General features: G+C 42.5%; 1 protein-coding gene across 4 annotated transcripts in view; it reads right to left on the bottom strand.

The window, feature by feature from the left end:
- Window positions 1–10,045: 10,045 nt before the first annotated feature.
- Window positions 10,046–20,592, bottom strand: part of atp6v0a1a (ATPase H+ transporting V0 subunit a1a) — a 29,731-nt gene continuing 19,184 nt past the window's right edge. For 3 of the 4 annotated variants that reach the window (XM_010874825.4, XM_010874824.4, XM_010874826.4), the window contains exons 19-22: window positions 15,703–15,720; window positions 14,886–15,003; window positions 14,533–14,704; window positions 10,046–11,293 (exon numbers count right to left, since the gene is read on the bottom strand). In XM_010874825.4, coding sequence (XP_010873127.2) covers window positions 11,200–11,293; window positions 14,533–14,704; window positions 14,886–15,003; window positions 15,703–15,720 — 402 coding nt within the window. In that variant the 3' untranslated portion in view covers window positions 10,046–11,199. The remainder of the gene's footprint in view (window positions 11,294–14,532; window positions 14,705–14,885; window positions 15,004–15,702; window positions 15,721–20,592) is intronic. The other variant, XM_010874828.4, reaches the window with a different exon arrangement.

The following is a 20,592-nucleotide window of genomic DNA, read 5'->3' as shown; positions in this document are numbered from 1 at the left end:
TTTAAGCAGAAGTCTTCCCCATATATTTCAGCCTGAGACATCTTCCATTGCATTCCTTTAAGTTGTGTCAAATCAGGGGTGTTGTACAAAACAAAGACATGAGATGGGAGCATCTAAACAACCACACATCTGGCAGTTGAACCATTTTTGGGTTAGAATTTTAGATTGTTTTTGCAATTTATAAATTGTCTTGGAGGGACTCCAGATCCAGACTACTTGTAGAGAAGAAACCGACCTTCACGGCCAGGCATTGTGTTTGCCAAAGCAAGGATTTCAGTTTCCAGGTTAAGGGCAGCCTCCCACAGGGTTGGTTCCGGATTATTCCCTCAGGAGTGTTCTGCTGCTCAGATGTGTGGAACACAAATGATAACACTTTCCTTCCCTATGTTCCTCTTTCTCTACTCATTCTCTCTTTCAATATTCACCCTTGGTTTTTTTCTCTCAGGAATGACTGTTTTTAACTGTTGCTACACGTTCAAACAATCAACCATGTAAACACAATCATGTACACATTATGCAAACCATGACGGAGATAGGAGTCATAGTACATATTGCACTGTACCTCCATGAACACAGCATCACACGTTCTGTGTCCCAACATTTATCAGGAAGAGTGCTGAACCAATTCAGGGGTGATTGGAGGTGTTTCAAGACTAAAGACTCCACATGGGACTGTAGCCTAGGATCACTGGATGAATACAAGTAGAAATCCTAAAAGGCTTTCACAAACACTAAGATAACCTGCTCTCTGGACAACAAGCAGACAAGGAGGCTTCTGGGTAAAGTGGTTTTCCTTTCTACCAAAGCAGGACATAACCCATTCATTACAAGATGATGGGTATGGGCAACTTGATTCTCCTAGGATGATTTTTGTCTAAGCAGATAGTCAAGTGGCCAAAACATGTAATTATGATCATTTGCACAATGAGCATTAACCAGCGCTATTAAAGCCCCGAAATAGATGACATTAGAACCTTATATGTGAACCGATTTGCCAGTGTACGAAGCGGCATGTGCCTCTCTGTTCAGAACATTTCTAACTGACATCTGGATTTTAAATTGTTTCTGCTGAAAGCAAGATGTTTGTTCCCTGGTAACCAAGCATCCTGAAGGAATGTTCGCTTGGGCACTCACCTGGACCCCAAGTTTATGTCAAGGAAAGTCTGGAACAGGGAATCAGAAATGACAAACACAATAAGACACCATTAAATGTTCTTAAAATTACCAGTTTTACTATAACCAAAAACTTAACAGGTTCAACAATATCGTGTCTTTTTGAGGTATGTGGAGATGTGGGACAATTATGAAGTGTTTGACCATTTAGGGAGTACTAGGCAAATGTTAAAGGATTGAGGTTTTTATACGCCAGGCTTTTAAAAATGAAATATTGTGGTCTCCAGATCAAGCTATTCAAATTCAGTAAAAGGATCATGTCAATGTGACACATGAGATCTGTTAATTATGAGATTTATGTGAGGGTGGTTTGTAAGAAAACACTATGGCCAGCCAAGCAGACACATGGCAATCAGCAGCTGAGACCATGGGAATACAATGTCCCTGACTCTTGCCTTTTATAACTGCATATTTACTTTCTTTAACTCAGTTTTCTCTCTCTGTCAGTCTTTGCCAGTTGCTTTGCTCTAAAGCTTGTTCATTCGCCCCGTCTTCTCCGATCTCCCGATCTCTAGATCTCCCTGTGTCTCGCAGTCAATCTGTCAGCTTTCCTCGAAGCAGCTCCCTCACACCTTACATAATGGGGAAATTCCTTCACGCTTATGTTCCCGATTAGAGTCCTATTATGCTGTTGACCACACTGATGTGAGAGCAGTCAAGGCAGATCACAACAATCGCTGCTCGAGGCTTTGGAGAGGTTTGGAGGCTCGGCTGCCTTGAGACACACCCCTTTTCCAATCCACCCCAACCAATTTCATTCTCTCCTCAATTACGCCCATTTCTCCTCTTCAAGCTTTTTCACAACTAGAATCAGTCCGACGAGGCAACTGAAAACGTTACCACAGTTACAATCTGATTCACTTTTGTGGCTTCACTTTGTTGCATAGGCAGATCTGCTAAACGCATACCAGTCATCATATCTCTGAAAAAGTTCAGAAGCAAATGTATCTAGTTGCTATAAGAGCCAGTTCAGTCTACAACCTTGACACTGACAGACCCAATCAATCTGGTATTTGCAGGTTTGTCTCACCCTCTTCAATCGGTTTACCTGTTGTTTCCAACCTTTTAGGATTGAGCTCAAGCTCCTCACGTCACCATGGCACTAGGCGTCCATCACATGACTAGAGCGTGTGAGATGAGGGTGTGTGTATGTCTACGTTTAGCAGTCGTCCACTGTCCAGAGTATGGACGTCATTGAGCATAGACACACACTCGTCGTAGGAGACAGATGCGTTTCATCCTCCTGATAGACCTAGATTCAGGCCTCCGGGTTTCGTTACATTAACAACACCAACCATGGTAGAATATACTGTATCCTCCGATGCTATAATCCTCAAAATTGTAGTGACTTTCTGCCTGTGCCCTCTATAGATGTTGACAAGGAAAAAATATAGAGGACATTTCTGTAGCCAGTCAGGCTTTGAAGAAAGAAAAAAGAAAGATAGATTTCAGAGAGCACAAAGCTTATTCCTAACCACTGGTAATATGTTTCTCATGGCGTGGCATTCTAAGCCGAGACACAGAATGCCTTTGGTTAAGCGCAGCTATTTATGCTCTCCCTGGAAACAGACTATGAACAACTAAAGCATTCTAAACAAAAAGTTGATGTTGTCTGTTTTTTTCCATGTCTGTGGTGGCTGTCTCCTGCCACAACATGGAAGGCCGTTCCCCCTGGCAGAGTTGATATTATTCAACTTGATGATACTCAACTCTGGAAGAACCTCTCAACCCAATACCTTTCAAATGGCCCCAATCAAAACACGAGGCACAGGCCCTCATAGGGTTCATTGTCTGTGTGGTGGGTAGAGCTTACGGAGAGCAATAAACATATTGCCAAAAAACAGTTGTTTGGACAGACACAAACACATGTACACTGAAACACTCTCTGGCACCAATACGCGAGCGATCACACACACACACACACAGTGAACTCTTTGGGCTCACCGTGACTCTACAATGTTGGGAGGGAGCACAGTGTTTCAGAGTGAGGGGGAATAGAATAGATTCTGGTGGTCTGGATCACTCAGTGCTCTTAGTCATTTCCATCCCAATCCCAACATGAGCACGGCTCCCCCGTTCCCTTCAGCCCAGGGGTTCTGGGGTTGGGGAGCGGTCAAGTACACAACACACGTTCCAGGACAGCTGCTATAGGCTGACACGGCTTCATACCTCCACCCTGTAACTTGTACTCTGCCACGCTTGCAGTTGTCAAAGAGGAAGGGAACAATGAAGCTTCCTGGATTTAATTGCTAGAACTTGTGATTCTTCCGTGACATAACTACCACTTACTTGGTGTGTCCATATGGGCTGAGCATCAAATCGTTTTTTTTTCGTTTTTTTTTTTTACTTTGATGGTTTTCAGCTGTGCGTCTGGCATTAGGGTATTTTGGTTCTGGTTTGGTGACATACCTTCTCGCTTCTTGTGTTTGAAGGGGAATGGCGACAGTGTTGTACTTTATGTTGATACAGTGATGTTGGTGGCTGGTGTAACTGGTTCTGTTTCGACTGGAGGGGGTGTTAATGAGAAGGGCACATTATCATGTGTTCTTTCTTTTTTTTAGTACCAGCTGATTTCTCAGAAAGAAACTGAGAAACCGGTTGGATCTTGGAAGCATCTGGAAGCATCTGGGAATTCTTTCAAGCTGACCCAGAGCACAGGTCGATTTAATGACAAGAAATGCCATCATCGTTTTGTGGGCTACCATTTCTTCTCCTTCCTCCTCATTCCACCTCCTTCCTCCTCCAACCCAACTCCTCTTTCTCCTTCCTCACATTCCCCTCCTTCTCCCCCGTCCACCCACCTCTTACTTCTCTGTCCAAACACCCATCCACCTCTTTCTTCTTATACCCAACTCCTTCTACTCACTCCACCCACTTTTATCCCTCAACACAATTCCTCCTTTTCAATCCACACACCTCATTCTTCTTTTCCCTCCACCCACAGGGCAATTTAATGAGTAGAAATGCCATCATCGTTTTGTTGACAGACTCCTCCCCCTCCCTCTATTCCCCTCATCCATTTCTACTCAATGTTATGTAATGCACCTCACCTCAGTGTGTGTTTGTGTCTGAGTGTGTGTATGTGTCTGAGTGTGTGTACGTGTCTGTGTTTGCGTGTCTCTCGGGGTGTGTGTACGTCTAATGTCGTCATTAGTGTCAGACTTTCAAATTGTGTAATACTTCCTAATCTAATGGGCTAAATTGGTGAACACTGAAAAAACTGAAAACAATAGCAATGTCAGACCTGTCATGGGGAAAGTAGTTCTACAACAATTCCATTCTGTCGGTGACCTCTGGCCCTAATTAGAGGCTTTCTCTGTCCCAGCCTCAAACAAACCTAACATGCCTGTAAATCAAGTGTTCTGCATCTCATTTGCCTCTCCAACACTTTAACACTATCCATCAGTTGTGACAATTTCAGGTTCAGGACGTTATTTTTCTTGAACCAGTCTAGACTGGAGTGACAGATGCTTCAGTTATCTGATTGAAGAGGTAGCTACGGGGGGGGGGGTGACTCTCCGTGGAATGTGAAATGGAAACAAGTCCTGTAACTTGTAAAACAAATAGTCACAAACTCTCTCAGTGGAAAACAAACAGGAGAGATGTGTTACCCCTAAATCAAAGTCAATTTGTTTTTGAGTCAAATCTGAGTTAACTGGGAATAGACATGCTCCCAGGATTGATCGCTCACCCCGTTCTAAACACGTCATCCTCTGGACCTTAATGCCACGTTCCCACAGTCAGCGAGATTAATAATCCCCTAATTCACATGACCACTCACTCCCATTGCTCCCCTTTCATTAAAGCTAGGATCGTTGTTTTTCCTTTCTTTCTTCATGAGTTCAGGGGGCCAACAAGTCGGAAAGTGGAAGAAGATGAATGCGGAATGGAATGGATAACAACTGGTTGCCCTGGGTGCTGCCAGTTTGTCATCTTCACCAACCTTGTGGTTGGCTGAGTGCTGGCGTTGTCACATTCAATGTCCATTGGGCCATCTTTTCTGGAGGACAAAATATGCAGACCTAAAGGAAAGCATCGGATCAATCGGATTCCGATTCACAGTTTGCGGTTCATAAAAAAAAAAAAGCTTCCTGATCCTGTCAAGTAGATGCATGGTGTTACAATCAAGTTAATGGGTTTAGCAAGACGACAAGTACACCATGTTCAGATTACAAGTTCGGACTCCTGGTCCTACAGACCTCTGGATGCAGGCCACACACTGACAAGCATACTGAATGCTGGGGGGCGGTGGGGAGGGCACTATATAAACATATACTCCTATTATTGAAATAATATGGGAAGGGCTTTGAAACCCCAGTTGTGAATGACCTTTCTTCTGTTTCTGTACCTGGATTTGTGGATCTGAAGAGATCAGAGCCAGGACACTTGGAACAGCTGGAAAAGCTTCTTCTGACGCAGACTGGGGAGATTTCATGGGAAGAAAAATGTATAACCATAGTAGAACGAGCACATAGTAGAATGAGGACATTCCAAAAGAGATTATTTCGGTTCAATTCAATAACACTGAATATTTGAATTAAGTAAAGAAGCAAAATAATAAACTCATTCTGCTTTGAAACATGGCCAACAGAGGAAAAAAAGTGGAAATACAAATAGTGGGGATTCTGGACTTATTACACAAGCTCTTACTTCTGCTTATGAACAACACACAAGGAAATAGCAAATTAAATATTGTAAAAAACAAAAAGAAGAATTATAAACAAATAACATCCATGACATTTTGTTGTTATAGTGCATTGGGTACTGAAAACCACACTGTCGTCATGAGAACACAGTTTCTGTCTTCCAGTGTTTGAGGACTGTTCTTCACTGTTCTGGGCTCTGTACCATATGGGTCAGAACCACACTAGCCTCAGGGCTATAGCACATAGACAGAGACCCCAGGAAGACCTAGATAGATTTGGGGAGCCTCTCCGGATGCCTTTCCCATGTATATTGTACTTATTACTCTGTGACAGAAACCAGGGTAGGTTTAATTATGGGAGAGAGGCGAAAGTCTCCTGTTTTCATGCGGTCTTCCTCGGGGCTGGGGTGACTCTCCGCTGGCAGGGCAGCAGGACACATTTCTCCAAAGTACACTTAGTCGGTTGGAAAAACATTTTAACCCAATCCCAAACCATAAGTCTTAGTCATATCAATCTGTTATGCAAAGAAAAGTACTAAAAGAAGATATCTATTACATGAGATACCGACTACATTGATAAGTGCTCTTTCCAGGCACATTTCATTTTGTTTGGCATGAACCACTACATCACATTCCAACCCCAAAACAAAAGTTGTAGGGCAGCTAATTAAGACTGTTGATCTGTCAAAGAAACGTTAATAGCTGATGTTATTAAAATCGTTTAACACATCTGCCAGGAAAGCCAGGAAACAGTTCCCTCATTGTGCAAATACAGTCTCCTTCCCCTGACAGTTAGTTTAAAGGCATGGAGAGCAGTCAGACAAATCACATTCGCCTCACTAGAATGATTTAAGTGAATAATACGCATTTACAGGGTAGCAATGCTTCTGCCTGGTGGACCAGTGAAGGTTTCAACAGATGAACAGCTCCCTCATGCGGATGTCTGAGGAACTACAGGTATGCTGCTTAAATCCACATCTGCCATACAGGTACTCTGGATTCATATAAGCCAATTTCGGTTTTAGCACAGGGAATATAGAAGTGGAATGGGAATACCTCCTACAGATGGTGAGTCGCGTGGTCGATCGGCCGTGTCTAGTTTTATAAAGCAGGCGGCCGACTCGGGCCGACTGGCAGGGGTTTGTCGAGCGATGCTTGACTGAATATTAGGATGGGCCAAACAGGTGACCTAAAGTACTTTGAGTGAGGCATGATCGATTGAGACATCCCAGAAACAACCTAACTTCTGGACTGTTCCGTGTACAATGGTGTCTCGGGTTCATGGAAAATGGTGAGGCCTTCATTCAGCGGCACAACATATTAACACCTATCAGCCATGACATTATGACCACCTGCCTAACATTGTGTAGGTCCCACTTTGGCCGCATAAAGAGCCCTGACCAGTCGAGGCACGGACTCCACTAGACCTCTGAAGGTGTGCTGCGGTTTGGATTGAGATCTGGGGAATTTGGAGGCCAAGTCAACACTTTGAACTCATTGTTGTGTTCCTCAAACCATTACTGAGCCATTTTTGCTTTGTGGCAGGTCGCGTTATCTTGCTGAAAGAGGCCAATGCCATCAGGGAGTAGCATTGCCATGAAAGGGTCTGCAACAATGCACAGGTAGGTGGTATGTGTCAAAGTAACGTCCACATGAATGGCAGGACCCAAGGTTTCCCAGCAGAGCATTGCCCAAAGCATCACACTGCCTCCGCTGGCTTGCCTTCTTCCCATAGTGCATCCTGGTTCCATGTGTTCTCCAGGGAAGCGACACACAAGCACCCGGCCATCCATGTGATGTTGAAGAAGCCGTGGTTCATCAGACCAGGCCACCTTCTTCCATTGCTCCATGGTCCAGTTCTGATGCTCACATGCCCATTGTAGGTGCTTTCGGCAATGGACAGGGGTCAGCATGGGCACTCTGACTGGTCTGCGGCTACACAGTCCCATACACAACAAAATGCGAAGCACTGTGTGTTCTGACACCTTTCTATCAGTTCCAGCATTAACATTTTCAGCTATTTGAGCTAGAGTAGCTTGTCTGTTGGATTGGACCACACAGGCCCGCCTTCGCTCCCCACATTCATCAATGAGCCTTGGCCGCCCATGACCCTGTCACCGGTTCACCACTTTCCCTTCCTTGGACCACCTTTGAAAGGTACTGACCACTGCAGACTGGGAACAACCCACAAGGGCTGCAGTTTTAGAGATGCTCTGACCAAGTCGTCTAGCCATCACAATTTGACCCTTGTCAAAGTTGCTCAGATTCTTACACTTGCCCATTTTTCCTGCTTCAAAAGCATTAACCTTGAGTACAGAATTTTCAGTTTATGCCTAATATAACCCTCCAGCTGATAAGTGCCATGCTAACATTATCAGTGTTATTCACTTCACCTGTCAGTGGTCATAATGTTATGGCTGATAGGTGTGTGTGTGTGTGTATATATATGTATATATATATAGCTCCGAAAAAAATTAAGAGACCACTGCACATTTTCCTTTCCGTTCCAAAAAGGTTGAAAAGGAAAGTTTTGAGTGAGGATCAGAAGCATTCAATTTGCAGTGGTAATTTTAACCCTTCTATTCCTCACTCAAAACCTTCCTTTTCAACTTTTTTGGAAAAGGAAAGTAAAAGGTGCAGTGGTCTTTACATTTTCCTGGAGCTGTATATGTGTGTATATATATATATATATATTTTTTTTTACCAAAGTCAAACCAAGGGAGCATACTGCATAATGAGATGACTTGGAACAGACACCATCATTACAGTTTTTCACGATTGCTAACAAGCATCGGTCAATACTGAAACCACAATTGCAAAACCCGTCACACAGTCTGCATTTCTAACATGCTTCTTGGCCAAACAGTTAATCTCACCTCCAAAACTCACTAAAATCACCAAGACACTTCATTTCATGTCTCAAAATATGCTTGTTCAACCATGAAAATGGCAACAATTATCACTCAGAAACACAGTCACTCATAACACACTGACTTGAAAAACACTAACAAGAGGGAGCATTATATAAATTTACTTTTATCTTGTAAGTTTTTAGAATGATTTTTCACATATAGCAGTATTTGATTATAGAATAAGAAAAACACCACACTTTGACTGTATTAATGCATACGGTACAAGAATTAATCAGAAACGCAGCAATTTGAAAGAATATCCTTTATTTTTTTCTATATCTTGAAAAATAATAAGTTCAACAAAAAAAAACTGCATATATCCCCAAATTTCAGGGCGGCAATAATAACGAACAAATATCAACAAGTATAGTTTAATCACTAGTCTCTCTATATTGTAGGGGCAAATGAGCATTTTGTGTAACAGCAAACCATCATTGGACAGGGCTGCAAAAACTGTTAGCTCAAAAGCCTGAAGATGGGAGTCTGGCGTATGTTTCCCATTTGGGTACCACTTACCACCCAGTGTAATCCTGCATGAAACCCATATGGGCAATTAACATGGGGCCATTAGGAAATCCAGTGGACAATCCCATATAGGACCCATTTTTCAGCCCATTGGCTGGCTCTCTGGACTGGGAAACCCACGCTGGGTCTGTGGACTGGGAAACCCACGGTGGGTCTCTGGACTGGCCACATTTCTTCCCCGGCCGTGTGTTTTTGCCAGGATGAATTCAGCTTCATCCACAAAGAAGAATTCACGTGCAGTTTGACTGGCTTCCATCTCATTTATTCTATAATATAAAAAAGTAAATCCAGTTTTACAGTATTTTACATTATGTGCAGGTGTCGATTTACCGTTTGTTTATTGACCAGACATCTTACCTGGACATACTGGTACCAGAGTCCTTTCACACGTTCACCGTTTCTCTCAGAGGGTACAGTGAAAAACAGTTGTGCAGGTTTTCAGCTGAAACTGCGATCAGCTATGTTTGGAATGGTTAAATATTCTGCTAATATATTCTATATATTTCAATCTGGTTTATCCTGATTTCTGTGAGTGGCAACACACAACGACCGGACGGAAATACAAGAACATTTTGGAAAGACACCACCCTACGAGAACACGAGTATGCCAACAAATATATCTTTTTTCCCCAATAGCCAATAATATTATAATTAGCACTTTTCTGTGTTTCAATGCTGGCAATTTTTCTATTTAATTATGACTAATTTGCATTACATCCACCATGCATACCCACAGTCCTTTAAAACGTTAGAGGTGCATTTGGTCCACCACCACCACCAGCCAGAAGAATCAGAAGACAATACAATAGTTTGCTTAACCAGCTCTTTCCTCTTTAATGACAGAGAGATTCTCAATGCAACTACCCATCTATGCAGACTGAGGAGAGGTCTCACACGTACTGTAGATGACAATCACCAGATCCCCTTTACAGGAGTCCTCTTACATGGTTAGTCAGTCCTTCACACTGCCTTCCACACAGGCTTACACATTGACATTGTAAACACTTTACAGAAGATCAAAATTAAATGTTTGGAACAACAAAAACAAATCAACACACAATCACCATTACTCTCAGTCATGGATCATCTCAGAAAACCCAGTGTCCTTCTCTGAGGTTTAAATAATCCCCATTAAAAGGACGACAACAGACAAGTTCCCCATAATTCACTGCACATTACTGCTGTCATCGAAAGAAGAGGTGTCAGGACATAACACACCATTACTGGTCCTGCGTCACATGATATTCAATTCACTGCTTTGCATTGAAGATCCACCAAAGGCATGAGTCGCTGTATGGTATCAGGAATTCCCTTTGGACCTCCTTAAAGTAGAGGTCTGTGTGATTTAAAGGTTTTTCTGTATTCGTGTATAAACAGGATAGGGACAAGCAAGGACAATAACAACAAACACACTTAGACATAGCATATAGGTGGTTATTTCATGGACAGCTACTGAGGTGAATCAATGACAATCCAGACCACAGGAAAGCTAGTCCTTGTTCACAATGATCCAAGTAGTGCAATTCTAACACGGGGTCTGCATACATCACTGAACAGGTTTTACAATGAAAAACAACACAATCATTTCTCTCATTAAAGAAACTAACAAATCAAAAAAGAAAACGGTCACTGCACCAGAATGAGACACCGATGTTATCAAATTCCATCACATTTTCAGAAATAGCCATCTCCCCCCTAAGAGAAACTACAGAATTAACTGACTGAAGGATTCATCTGTTTGTGAATATTCTAGATCCCGAAGGGACACATTCTTACAACATTGACAAATAACAGATTGAAATTGGAAACATCCTGATCAGGAAGCTTAGAAAATGTCAATATCATGAGTTCCTAAGGCAATGCCCATGATAGGTGGAGTTTCCCAATGCACATTACTAGTCAACACCAAATCGGCTGTAAAGAGGAACCGAACGAGGTCAGGGTTTATTCCTCGCACCTCCCCTCCAGTATGCTTTCAAAGGTGAATGGGAGGAACTTGAAGCCTTGGCCGACATAGAACTTGTTCTGGAATTCCACCCTGGAGGGAACAAGAAGAACAGTTACCATCAAATTACAATAGTGATTAAAAACAAACAAAGGACACCAAAACATTTTCCTAAGGCTTTTCCTTAAACCGTTTTATCTTACGAATCGGGTTTCTTTGAGGTGTGTCCGTGTTCAGCCGACAAAATAAATAACCCTTAATGAATACATCAAGGCAAAGTCAGACACAACAGAGCTCTGCTGAAGAGAGGCGATGTCTGCTCTTCATTCCACAGCCTCCATAAGTAATCCGACTGGTAACACAGTCCGGGGCTAGGCCTCGTCTTTGGAAGTGAAACCTAACCCTTTTTCCTTCTCGCTATTTATAAACCACCCTGTAAACTAATGGTTGGAGGACCTTTCAACTCAGGAAGCAAAAATGCTTGTCATTCTCCCGTCCATTGGGTGGGGGAAGGCAGGGCAATATAATAGCGTATTTACGGGTATGTAGGAAAAGTGACATGTACATTTCTTTACTCTCCAGGTTAGTCTCGTTGGTAAAGCGTGAGGTGAATCTGAGATTGCAAATTGCTCCATTGGCTGAAAAAATAGTTTGTTTGATAAAGGTTTTCCATCAGCGTCTAAAATGTAGCAATGACTCACGTCTCCGCTATGGGATCAAATGATGGTTCAGGAGTACATAAGTCTGTATACATTTGTTGGTCAATGAGCCTCATCTACATCGAAACGTACAACTGAAACGCATTCGTCAGACGCTTAAAATAACTTACCCTTAGTTTAGAACGGTTTACAATCCCTGCAACAAACCAAAACGGGACAAAAAGTAAATAAACACTACCACCCAACATTAAGTGAGGGTGGGGCATCAGAATTCCTGAGTAGTGGCTAAAGAGGGAGTATCAGCACCGTTCTTTGTAATGGTGCCAATGGATGATCAGGTTGAGTTCAACAGGGCTATTTACCAATCCCATAATGATGGGACAAAAGAGCTTTCTCCATGACGGCATCGCCAGATAAGGAGCATGTCACCATAATGATGGGACAAAAGAGCTCTCTCCAAGACAGTCGATGCCAGATAAGGAGCCTGATCCTCCTAATGATGGGACAACAGAGCTTTCTCCAGGCTGCCCCCACAGCTGTCATTGCTATATGGGACAGGATTCAGAAACATTCCAGGCTCCTTGCCAGGGAATAAAACGGCTGGTGGGAGCTGGAAAACTACCGCTTACACTAGTTCCAGTCAGCTAAATACAGAAGGGATTGGAGAGACACGCCCTAAACACCAGAGAGAGACACACAGGACAGGAATGCAGGGAAGACGAGGCATGGCATGCCAGATCTAAAACTATTGGATGTCATACTGGCACCAACATGGGGAGTCATCCTATCAGCATTTAGTGTTCAAAATATAAGGTCTACAACAAAATGTCCGCACACCGCCCTGCTGACCATTCCCCAAGGTTGTCCCTGTCCTTATCCATCGGGTCATGCTTCTTACCTGGATTAGGTTTTATGGACTCTGGACACAGCCCAAATGCATTTATTAAATTATTACAACTTGTATTATTATTATTATATTTATCCCAAAAATAAATCACTTACCAAAAGTTGGTCTAGAATGGACAGTCATTGTTTCAAACCTTCCATTTTATCAGCTCTCTCCCCGGCTGTAATTAGCATTCTTAGCATCGTCCAAATTCATGAAAGGAAATGGTCACCCACTACAGATAAATCTGCATTGCAAGTGCAAATCTACTCCAAAACACTCCAAACTAAGACTCGTGGTGTTGTTGTTTAACTCAAAGAACATGACGATGTTGTAAAGAAAAAAAAAAGTTTCACAATATATTTGTCATTTCAAATGAACAGGTTCTTCCTGTGTTCATCTGTCAGTTTTGTTCATCACTCTGCGCTGCGCGTTCTCTCAGGAAGAGGTGGTGTGTACGTCACAGTAAACAAAAGGTAGTATTGTCTAGCTAGGAAGCAAGTTACCAATCTTTCTGTTTTGATTCAAGCAATAATCCAGGTTGCTATACTTCGCTGGACATAGCCGATCAGGCAGGCATTTATCTAATGAACGTATTTTGGACAACTATGTATCTAAGTTTCATAACGTGATTGCACATTCAAAATGCACTGTTTAGGCCTGTTGTACAACTTAGGTATCGTTTACAGGAGTCAATATACCTGTATATCTAAATAAATGGTATGTCAGTGGTAGAATGAAGTGTTACATGTCCGGATTAAGATATGGCAACGAGTGAAAAGTCTCCACTCCCAGGTCCCTTGTATCCTTTCTTTGCAAACAAAAGCGCGATTGCGGCATTTTTTCACAATGATAAAACGGAAGTACACCGATGATAATCGGTCAGCTAGAGAAGCTCTCATCTTGTGTAGCTGGAGGTTCAAGTTCTCTCCTACCCCGATGATGTCATCGCCGAAGCACACAAGCTGTGTGAGTGGCTGAAGGAAAGAGTTCGCGAGTGCAGGTATGGATTGACCAAATTCCGCTGGTTGTTTGGCCACTGTACCGTTTACAAAATCGATGCTACCGCGACAGATTACTAAAGGTAGTTTGAAGTGTTTTGGTGTCGTTTTCTGCCTGCAATGCAGCTTTGCTGTAGTGAGACAGTTTCCATTCATGAATTTGGACAATGCTAAGAATGCTAAATTCAGGCTGGGTATTTGGTAAAAGCACTTATTGACAACTGCTAATGTAAAAAGGGCTTTATGAATACATTTGAGTGACTGATTGACACCTCCAGTAAAAGGTGTTTTGTTTGATTTATCCGATTTATTTTAAAAGTTGCTGTTGTCTTCCAGTGAGCAGTTTCACTGATCTTGAGTAGTTTTCCCCTAGGGAGTGGTATAGCGTCTTATACAGATGCCCTGTTGTATCTGTATATGATGGACAGGGCTTAGCAGATACTTCCAAAAATAGATTAGCCTTCCCCAATTTAGTGTTTGCAGTGACATCTTTGTTTACTTTCTTATAACACTCAGAGCGAGATGAGATTGGACAGACCGTCCAGCATTAAGCCAGGGAGGTTACGCCAAGTATATATCAATTGAAAATGTGCTCGTTTCCCTTTCCCTGCACTCTGAGGGTTTTGACAGTTCCGCAAATACAAACCCTGATGCAGCAAAACCCCTGTTTACTTGCCACAGCCTAACATGACATGTGTGAGAGTGTGAGTGAGCAGAGACTTCTTGTGTGCAGTTTAATAGTGTAACCAAGTCCTGGATCTGGTCCAGTTGGCGTCTGTGTCTCACCAGTGCAGACGCAGCGCATGCAGAAAGGCAGACAGCCCCTCCATGATGAGCAGGATGCAGACGGTCAGAACGGCGAAGGCCCCAAAGATGATGGACAGAACCAGGAAACCAGCAAAGCTCCTGGAGGACAGGCCGATGTGCATCACCATAGTCCACAGAACCTCCGACAGCTCTGGGGAACCAAGTAGAAGAAGTCAAGGTTAAAAACGGGATGGAGCAGACATTTTGGCCAGACTTTTTTCCAAATGTGATCCGATTCATCAAAATACGCTGAATACAGTGTGTGTTAATGTGCGTGTGTATTAATGTGCGTGAGACTCACGTGCGTGTGTATTAATGTGCGTGAGACTCACGTGCGTGTGCCAGACTGAGGGCCCATAGTCGCAGGTAGGAGGCCGTGTTGGAGATGCAGCCCAGACAGTACTCTATGGTGTGAATGGCCTGGTGGACCGCCACATCTCCAAAGTTAAACTGCGAGGGAGGAGAGAGGAGCCGATAGATCAGCACCAGCCACAGGGGTGATAATGACACAAAGATCCCAGCGGACCCTGGCCAAAACCAGGCCCTCTCGGACTATGGTCAAGGCACCCAATTGAAGAAGCCATTCATGAGATTACAACAGCTCCAGATATACCATCCCGAACCACTAATCAGATCTCTGCAGCAAAGGTTTCACAAGAAGCTTGTTGATTACGGCCCTTGAAACAAACCAATCAGAAGCTCTAACGCAGGTTCAACTCTTACCCTACGAGGTCCAGAGCCTACTGGTTTTAACTTCTACCTCATCATTAACTGCAGCCACCTAGTCCCTGATTGTAATGGAAAAAAAGACTGGAACTGGCTTTGAGGTCCAGAGTTCGGTTTGAGGGCTCTACAGGAAGCGTCATGCAGGCCAGCGTTCTGCCACCTCTTGGTTAGGGCGGGGCCAGTGGGAACTAGTGGTCTAAAGACGACGCCCAGTTTACTGCTGTATGGTAGAAGAAACCCTTGGACACCCAAATAGAAAGCAGAAACTGACAGGGCCACAGACGCAGGCGCACACAGAAGTAATGGTATCAGGGGACAGAGCACACAGGTACGACCAAGGTACTTGACACCACACCAACAGGGACTCAGGGAAAGACACACAGACAGACGAGCAAGGGGGTGGGGTGGGTGCTCCGGTCTTACCACTTCCTCCTCGGTGGCCTTGAAAGCAATGGACAACAGGTTAGGTTTTCAGATAGCGACAGGAGGACACAAAAAGAACATGTTAGTGAGTACAGAAATAGGAGGATAGCCAAGACATTAAATGCCCAATAATGACTGGGTAATAATAGAAGTACCTATCTGTAATACCTTTCTGTAAAATATTTAGCCATTTAGCAACTTGTCAAGCAAGAATTCTGCTAGGACTGATAAAGGGAAAACTAGTGACTGAAAAGGGGAAAACTAGTGACTGAAAAGAGGCAAACACCAAGCCATGCAAACCTGCTGATTAGCAGACAGAGGGTGGATTGCATTTCCAACTAGCAGCTATGAGGAAAACTAAAAATAATGATTGCTTTTCCAGTGCTGGTTTCATCAGGTGGTTTACAATAAGCTACATGTAAACAGGATGTTGACTGCACTGGGCTTTTAAACATAGGAAATGTACTGTATAATATGAAAGGTGCTTAGGTAGTGAAGATGTCAGAGGCACACAGTTTTTATGCAATCTTGACAGACTCCATATAAACTTCAGGGCACTGCTGTCTATGTTATTCATAGGCAATACTCAAAAATCATGCATTTGCCATGCTTAGCAGTTCCAGACAGCCATCTACTTTGACATTTAAAGATCTATGGGCTTTGGCATGCTGTCGTTGCGATTGTGTTTCTGGTTGCCAGTTCGAGGGGCACTGATGGAATGGCGATAGCCCTGAAATGGGTTGACCCAATTCTGACAGTGACAGCAGGTGGGCCTGTCCCGTTTGGGGCTGGTTAGGGAATAGGCATGGAAATTGTAATCTATTTACAATTCAACGCCAAAGAAGAATGATTTCCCTGTTAACATATACCACAAGCACAATTACTTAAAGTTTTCTCTGTGAGGATTAAAATTGTCAGAATCATATGAACACTTAACCAGTGTGATTTTTAGGCAGGAATCCTGTGAAGCCAGGCTAGTCTCTTAAAATGAGCTGTATTGTATTGTTGCACGGCAATACATGTCACCAATAAGAACATTTAAGGCCTTCTGATAATTTGAGCCAGAGATCACGTTTATCAACTTGAGAAATCCCAACATATCAGAATGACTATATTTGTTTGAGCACAGCCCTGTCAACAGAATCAAAGACAATGTTTACAGTGAAGGCATTTATAGTGGAATGGACTGTGTAATCATTAATTAGGTAAAATAAAATAATCAAACCTCCAGTCAAATAAAATTCCTCTCCACCTCAAAGGTCACTTGCAAGAATGAAAGCATAGGATGTGAATCCGACTGAAAGATCTTTGACAAATTAATACAAATAAACAGAAAGGGTCTGTAAACCAACAATCCACTTCCTGTTGCTCTGTTATGGCAGCTACCATAACACAGTGACAAAACAGTCAGTTTGTCTGGTCTGTGGCTCACAGGGCTTATGTTTCATACAGTATGTTTATAAAAAAAACTACAGAAAGGAATGAAAAATGAATACACTTTAAAGAAATTAACTGCTCTTACACACTAAAATACAAAAAATTATGCTCACAAAAATCTACTTTAAAACCATACATAACTAGTCTAAACACCCACAAAAAAAACAAAAAACATTCAAGTTATGTCAGTGTCTTCTTTTTTAAATGACTTAACTACCTGAAACACTTGCAGTGTAAACTGCTCTAAAACAAAACTTTAATAACACTAAACTATCTTAAGATGAAGTCAGTGATCACTAACTCACTAACTAAATATTTAACTACTTGAAAATCAATAATCTTCTGTAGTGGCTTTGGAAAGTATTCAGATGCCTTCCCTAAATAGTATCTTGCGTATAGTACATCAGCATTGACCCTTCGCCATGACACTTCAAATTGAGTTCAGACACATAATGTCCTTTGATCATCCTGGAGATTTCTCTAGAACATGAAGTCCACCTGTGGCAAAATCAAGTGAATGATAAGATTCTACACTTCACAGTGCATGTCTGAACAAAAAAAAAAACGAGCTTTGAAGTCCAAGGAACCCTCTGTAGACATTTGAGATTTAATTTTGTTGTGGCATAGAGCTGGGAAATACATAAATATTTTTTTATTGTCTAAGCACTGTAAGCTCCTAGGAGACCAATGGTCTCTATCTGTAATGGAAAAGGTTTGGAACCATCAAGTCTCTTCCTGAACAAGGACACAGTACTGGTTGGAAGCCAGTAAAAGGCATATGACATGATGTGTATGTATATACAGCTCTGGAAAAAATCAAGAGACCACTTCTAATTTGTCTTAAATCAGCATTTCTAAATGTATGGCAGTCATTCCAATCCATTGTCTGTTAAATTCCAACACAGGCACACCTAATTTCACGTAATGAGGTACTGATTAAGTGATTACCTGAACCAAATCAAATTTAACAAGGAAAAGTATAAAAACCACTGCTGTGGTCATCACTAACCTCTTGCAATAGGATACCTCAAAGGTAATTAGAATGAAAAAAAATAATACTATTCAGCATGCCAAAGAGTTGAAAAGAAAAGCTTTGAGTGAGGAAAAAGGGTTAAATTCTGGCTTTACTGGCAGAGGGGTACAGTGAGTGTCAGGTTGCTTCCATCCTGAAAATTTCAAAGATGGCGGTTCATAAGAACAAGGTTATTGGGGACAACAAAGCTACAGACTGGCAGAAGGTGAAAACGACTGTCCACTGACTGAGATGACTGTCAATTTATTCGAATGTCACTCAACTACCATAGGATGACATCAAGTGACCTACAAAAAGAATGGCAAACAGCAGCTGGGGTGAAGTGCACGACAAGGACGGTTCGAAACAGGCTCCTAAGGGGCAGGGCTGAAGTTGTGCAAAGCCAGAAAAAAATCAATGAGAAGCAAAGAAGAGCCAGGCTGAAGTTTGCAAAAGACCATAAGGATTGGACGGTAGAGGAATGGAGGAAGGTCATCTTCTCTGACAAGTCAAATTTTCAGCTTTGCCCAACACCTAGTCATCTAATGATTAGGCGGAGACCACTCGCCGTGTTTGAAGGAAGAAGAAGGATGAGTGCAACCCCAAGAACACCGTGAAGCATGGAGGTGGAAACATCATTCTTTGGGGATGCTTTTCTGCAAAGGGGACAGGACGACTGCACCGTATTGAGGGGAGGATGGATGGGGCCATGTATCGCGAGATCTTGGCCAACAACTAACTTTCCTCAGTAAGAGCATTGAAGATGGGTCGTGGCTGGGTCTTCCAGCATGACAACGACCCTAAACACACAGCCAGAGCAACTAAGGAATGGCCCTGTAAGAAGCATCTCAAGGTCCTGAAGCGTCTCCAGACCTGAACCAAATAGAAAATCTTTGGAGGGAGCTGAAAGTCTGTATTGCCCAGCGACAGCCTCTAAACCTGAAGGATCTGGAGAAGGTCTGTATGGAGGAGTGGGCCAAAATCCCTGCTGCAGTATGTGCAAACCTGGTCAAGAACTACAGGAAACATATGATCTCTGATATTGCAAACAAAGGTTTCTGTACCAAATATTAAGTTCTGCTTTTCTAAAGTATCAAATACTTATGTCATGAAATAAAATGCACATTAATTACTTAAAAATCATAGTGTAATTTTCTGGATTTTTGTTTTATATTCCATCTCTAACAGTTGAAGTGTGTAATGATAAAAATTACAGACCTCTACATGCTTTGTAAGTGGGAAAACCTGCAAAATCGTCAGTTCTCCCTAATGCGCACGCGCACGCGCACGCGCAGCCAGGTTTTTGTGATGTAAAAGAATGAGACAACGATAAATCATGTCAGAACTTTTTCCACTTTTAATGTGACCTAGAATGTGAACAATTCAATAGAAAAACAAACTGAAACCTTCAAGGAGGAAAAATGAAATAAAAACCTTACAATAAACTGGTTGCAGATTTATGCACACCCTCATAACTGGGGATGTGGCTGTGTTCAGAATTATCACATTCAAACTCATGTAAAATAGAAGTCATAACACACCTGCCATCATTTAAAGAGACTGATTAATCACAAATACATTTCAGCTGTTCTAGCAGGATATTCCTGATATTTTCTTAGTTGCATCTCAGAGCAAAAGCCATTGTCTGCAGAGAGCTTCCAAAGCATTGTTGAAAGATATCGGTCATGAGAAGGGTACAAAAGAATTTCCAAAGCATTAGATTTACCATGGAACACAGTGAAGACAGTCATCATCAAGTGGAGAAAATATGGCACAACAGAAACATTACCAAGAACTGGACGTCCCTCCAAAACTGATGAAAAGACGAGAAGAAAACTGGTCAGGGAGGCTTCCAAGAGGCCTACAGCAACATTAAAGGAACTTCAGTAATTTCTGGTAAGTGCTGGTTGTGTGCTACATGTGACAACAATCTCCCGTATTCTTCATGGGGCTATGAGGTAGGGTGGCAAGACGGAAGCCTTTTCTTACAAATAAAAACATCCAAGCCCGGCAGAAGTTTGCAAAAAGAAACATCAAGTCTCCCAAAAGCACATGGGAAAATGTGTTATGGTCTGATGAAACTAAGGTTGAACTTTTTGGCCATACATTTGGGGCTCATCCAAAAGGTATGTTTGGCGCAAAAACAACACTGCACATCACCATACCCACAGTGAAGCATGGTGGTGGCAGCATCATGCTTTGTGGCTAATTTCTTCAGCTGGAACAAGGGCCTTAGTCAGGGGGAAGGGAATTATGAACAGTTCCAAATACCAGGCAATTTTGGAACAAAACCTTCAGGCGTCTGTTAGAAAGCTGAAGTTCACCTTTCAGGATGACAACGACCCAAAAAACACAAATGCATGGCTTCACCAGAAGAAGATTAACGTTTTGGAATGGCCCAGCCAGAGCCCAGACCTGAATGTGTGTGTGTCTCTCATATA

Source organism: Esox lucius, chromosome 11, assembly GCF_011004845.1.
Source record: "Esox lucius isolate fEsoLuc1 chromosome 11, fEsoLuc1.pri, whole genome shotgun sequence".
Lineage (NCBI taxonomy): Eukaryota > Metazoa > Chordata > Actinopteri > Esociformes > Esocidae > Esox > Esox lucius.
Note: the sequence above shows the minus strand (reverse complement) of the source record. Positions and strands in the feature narration are given on the sequence as shown.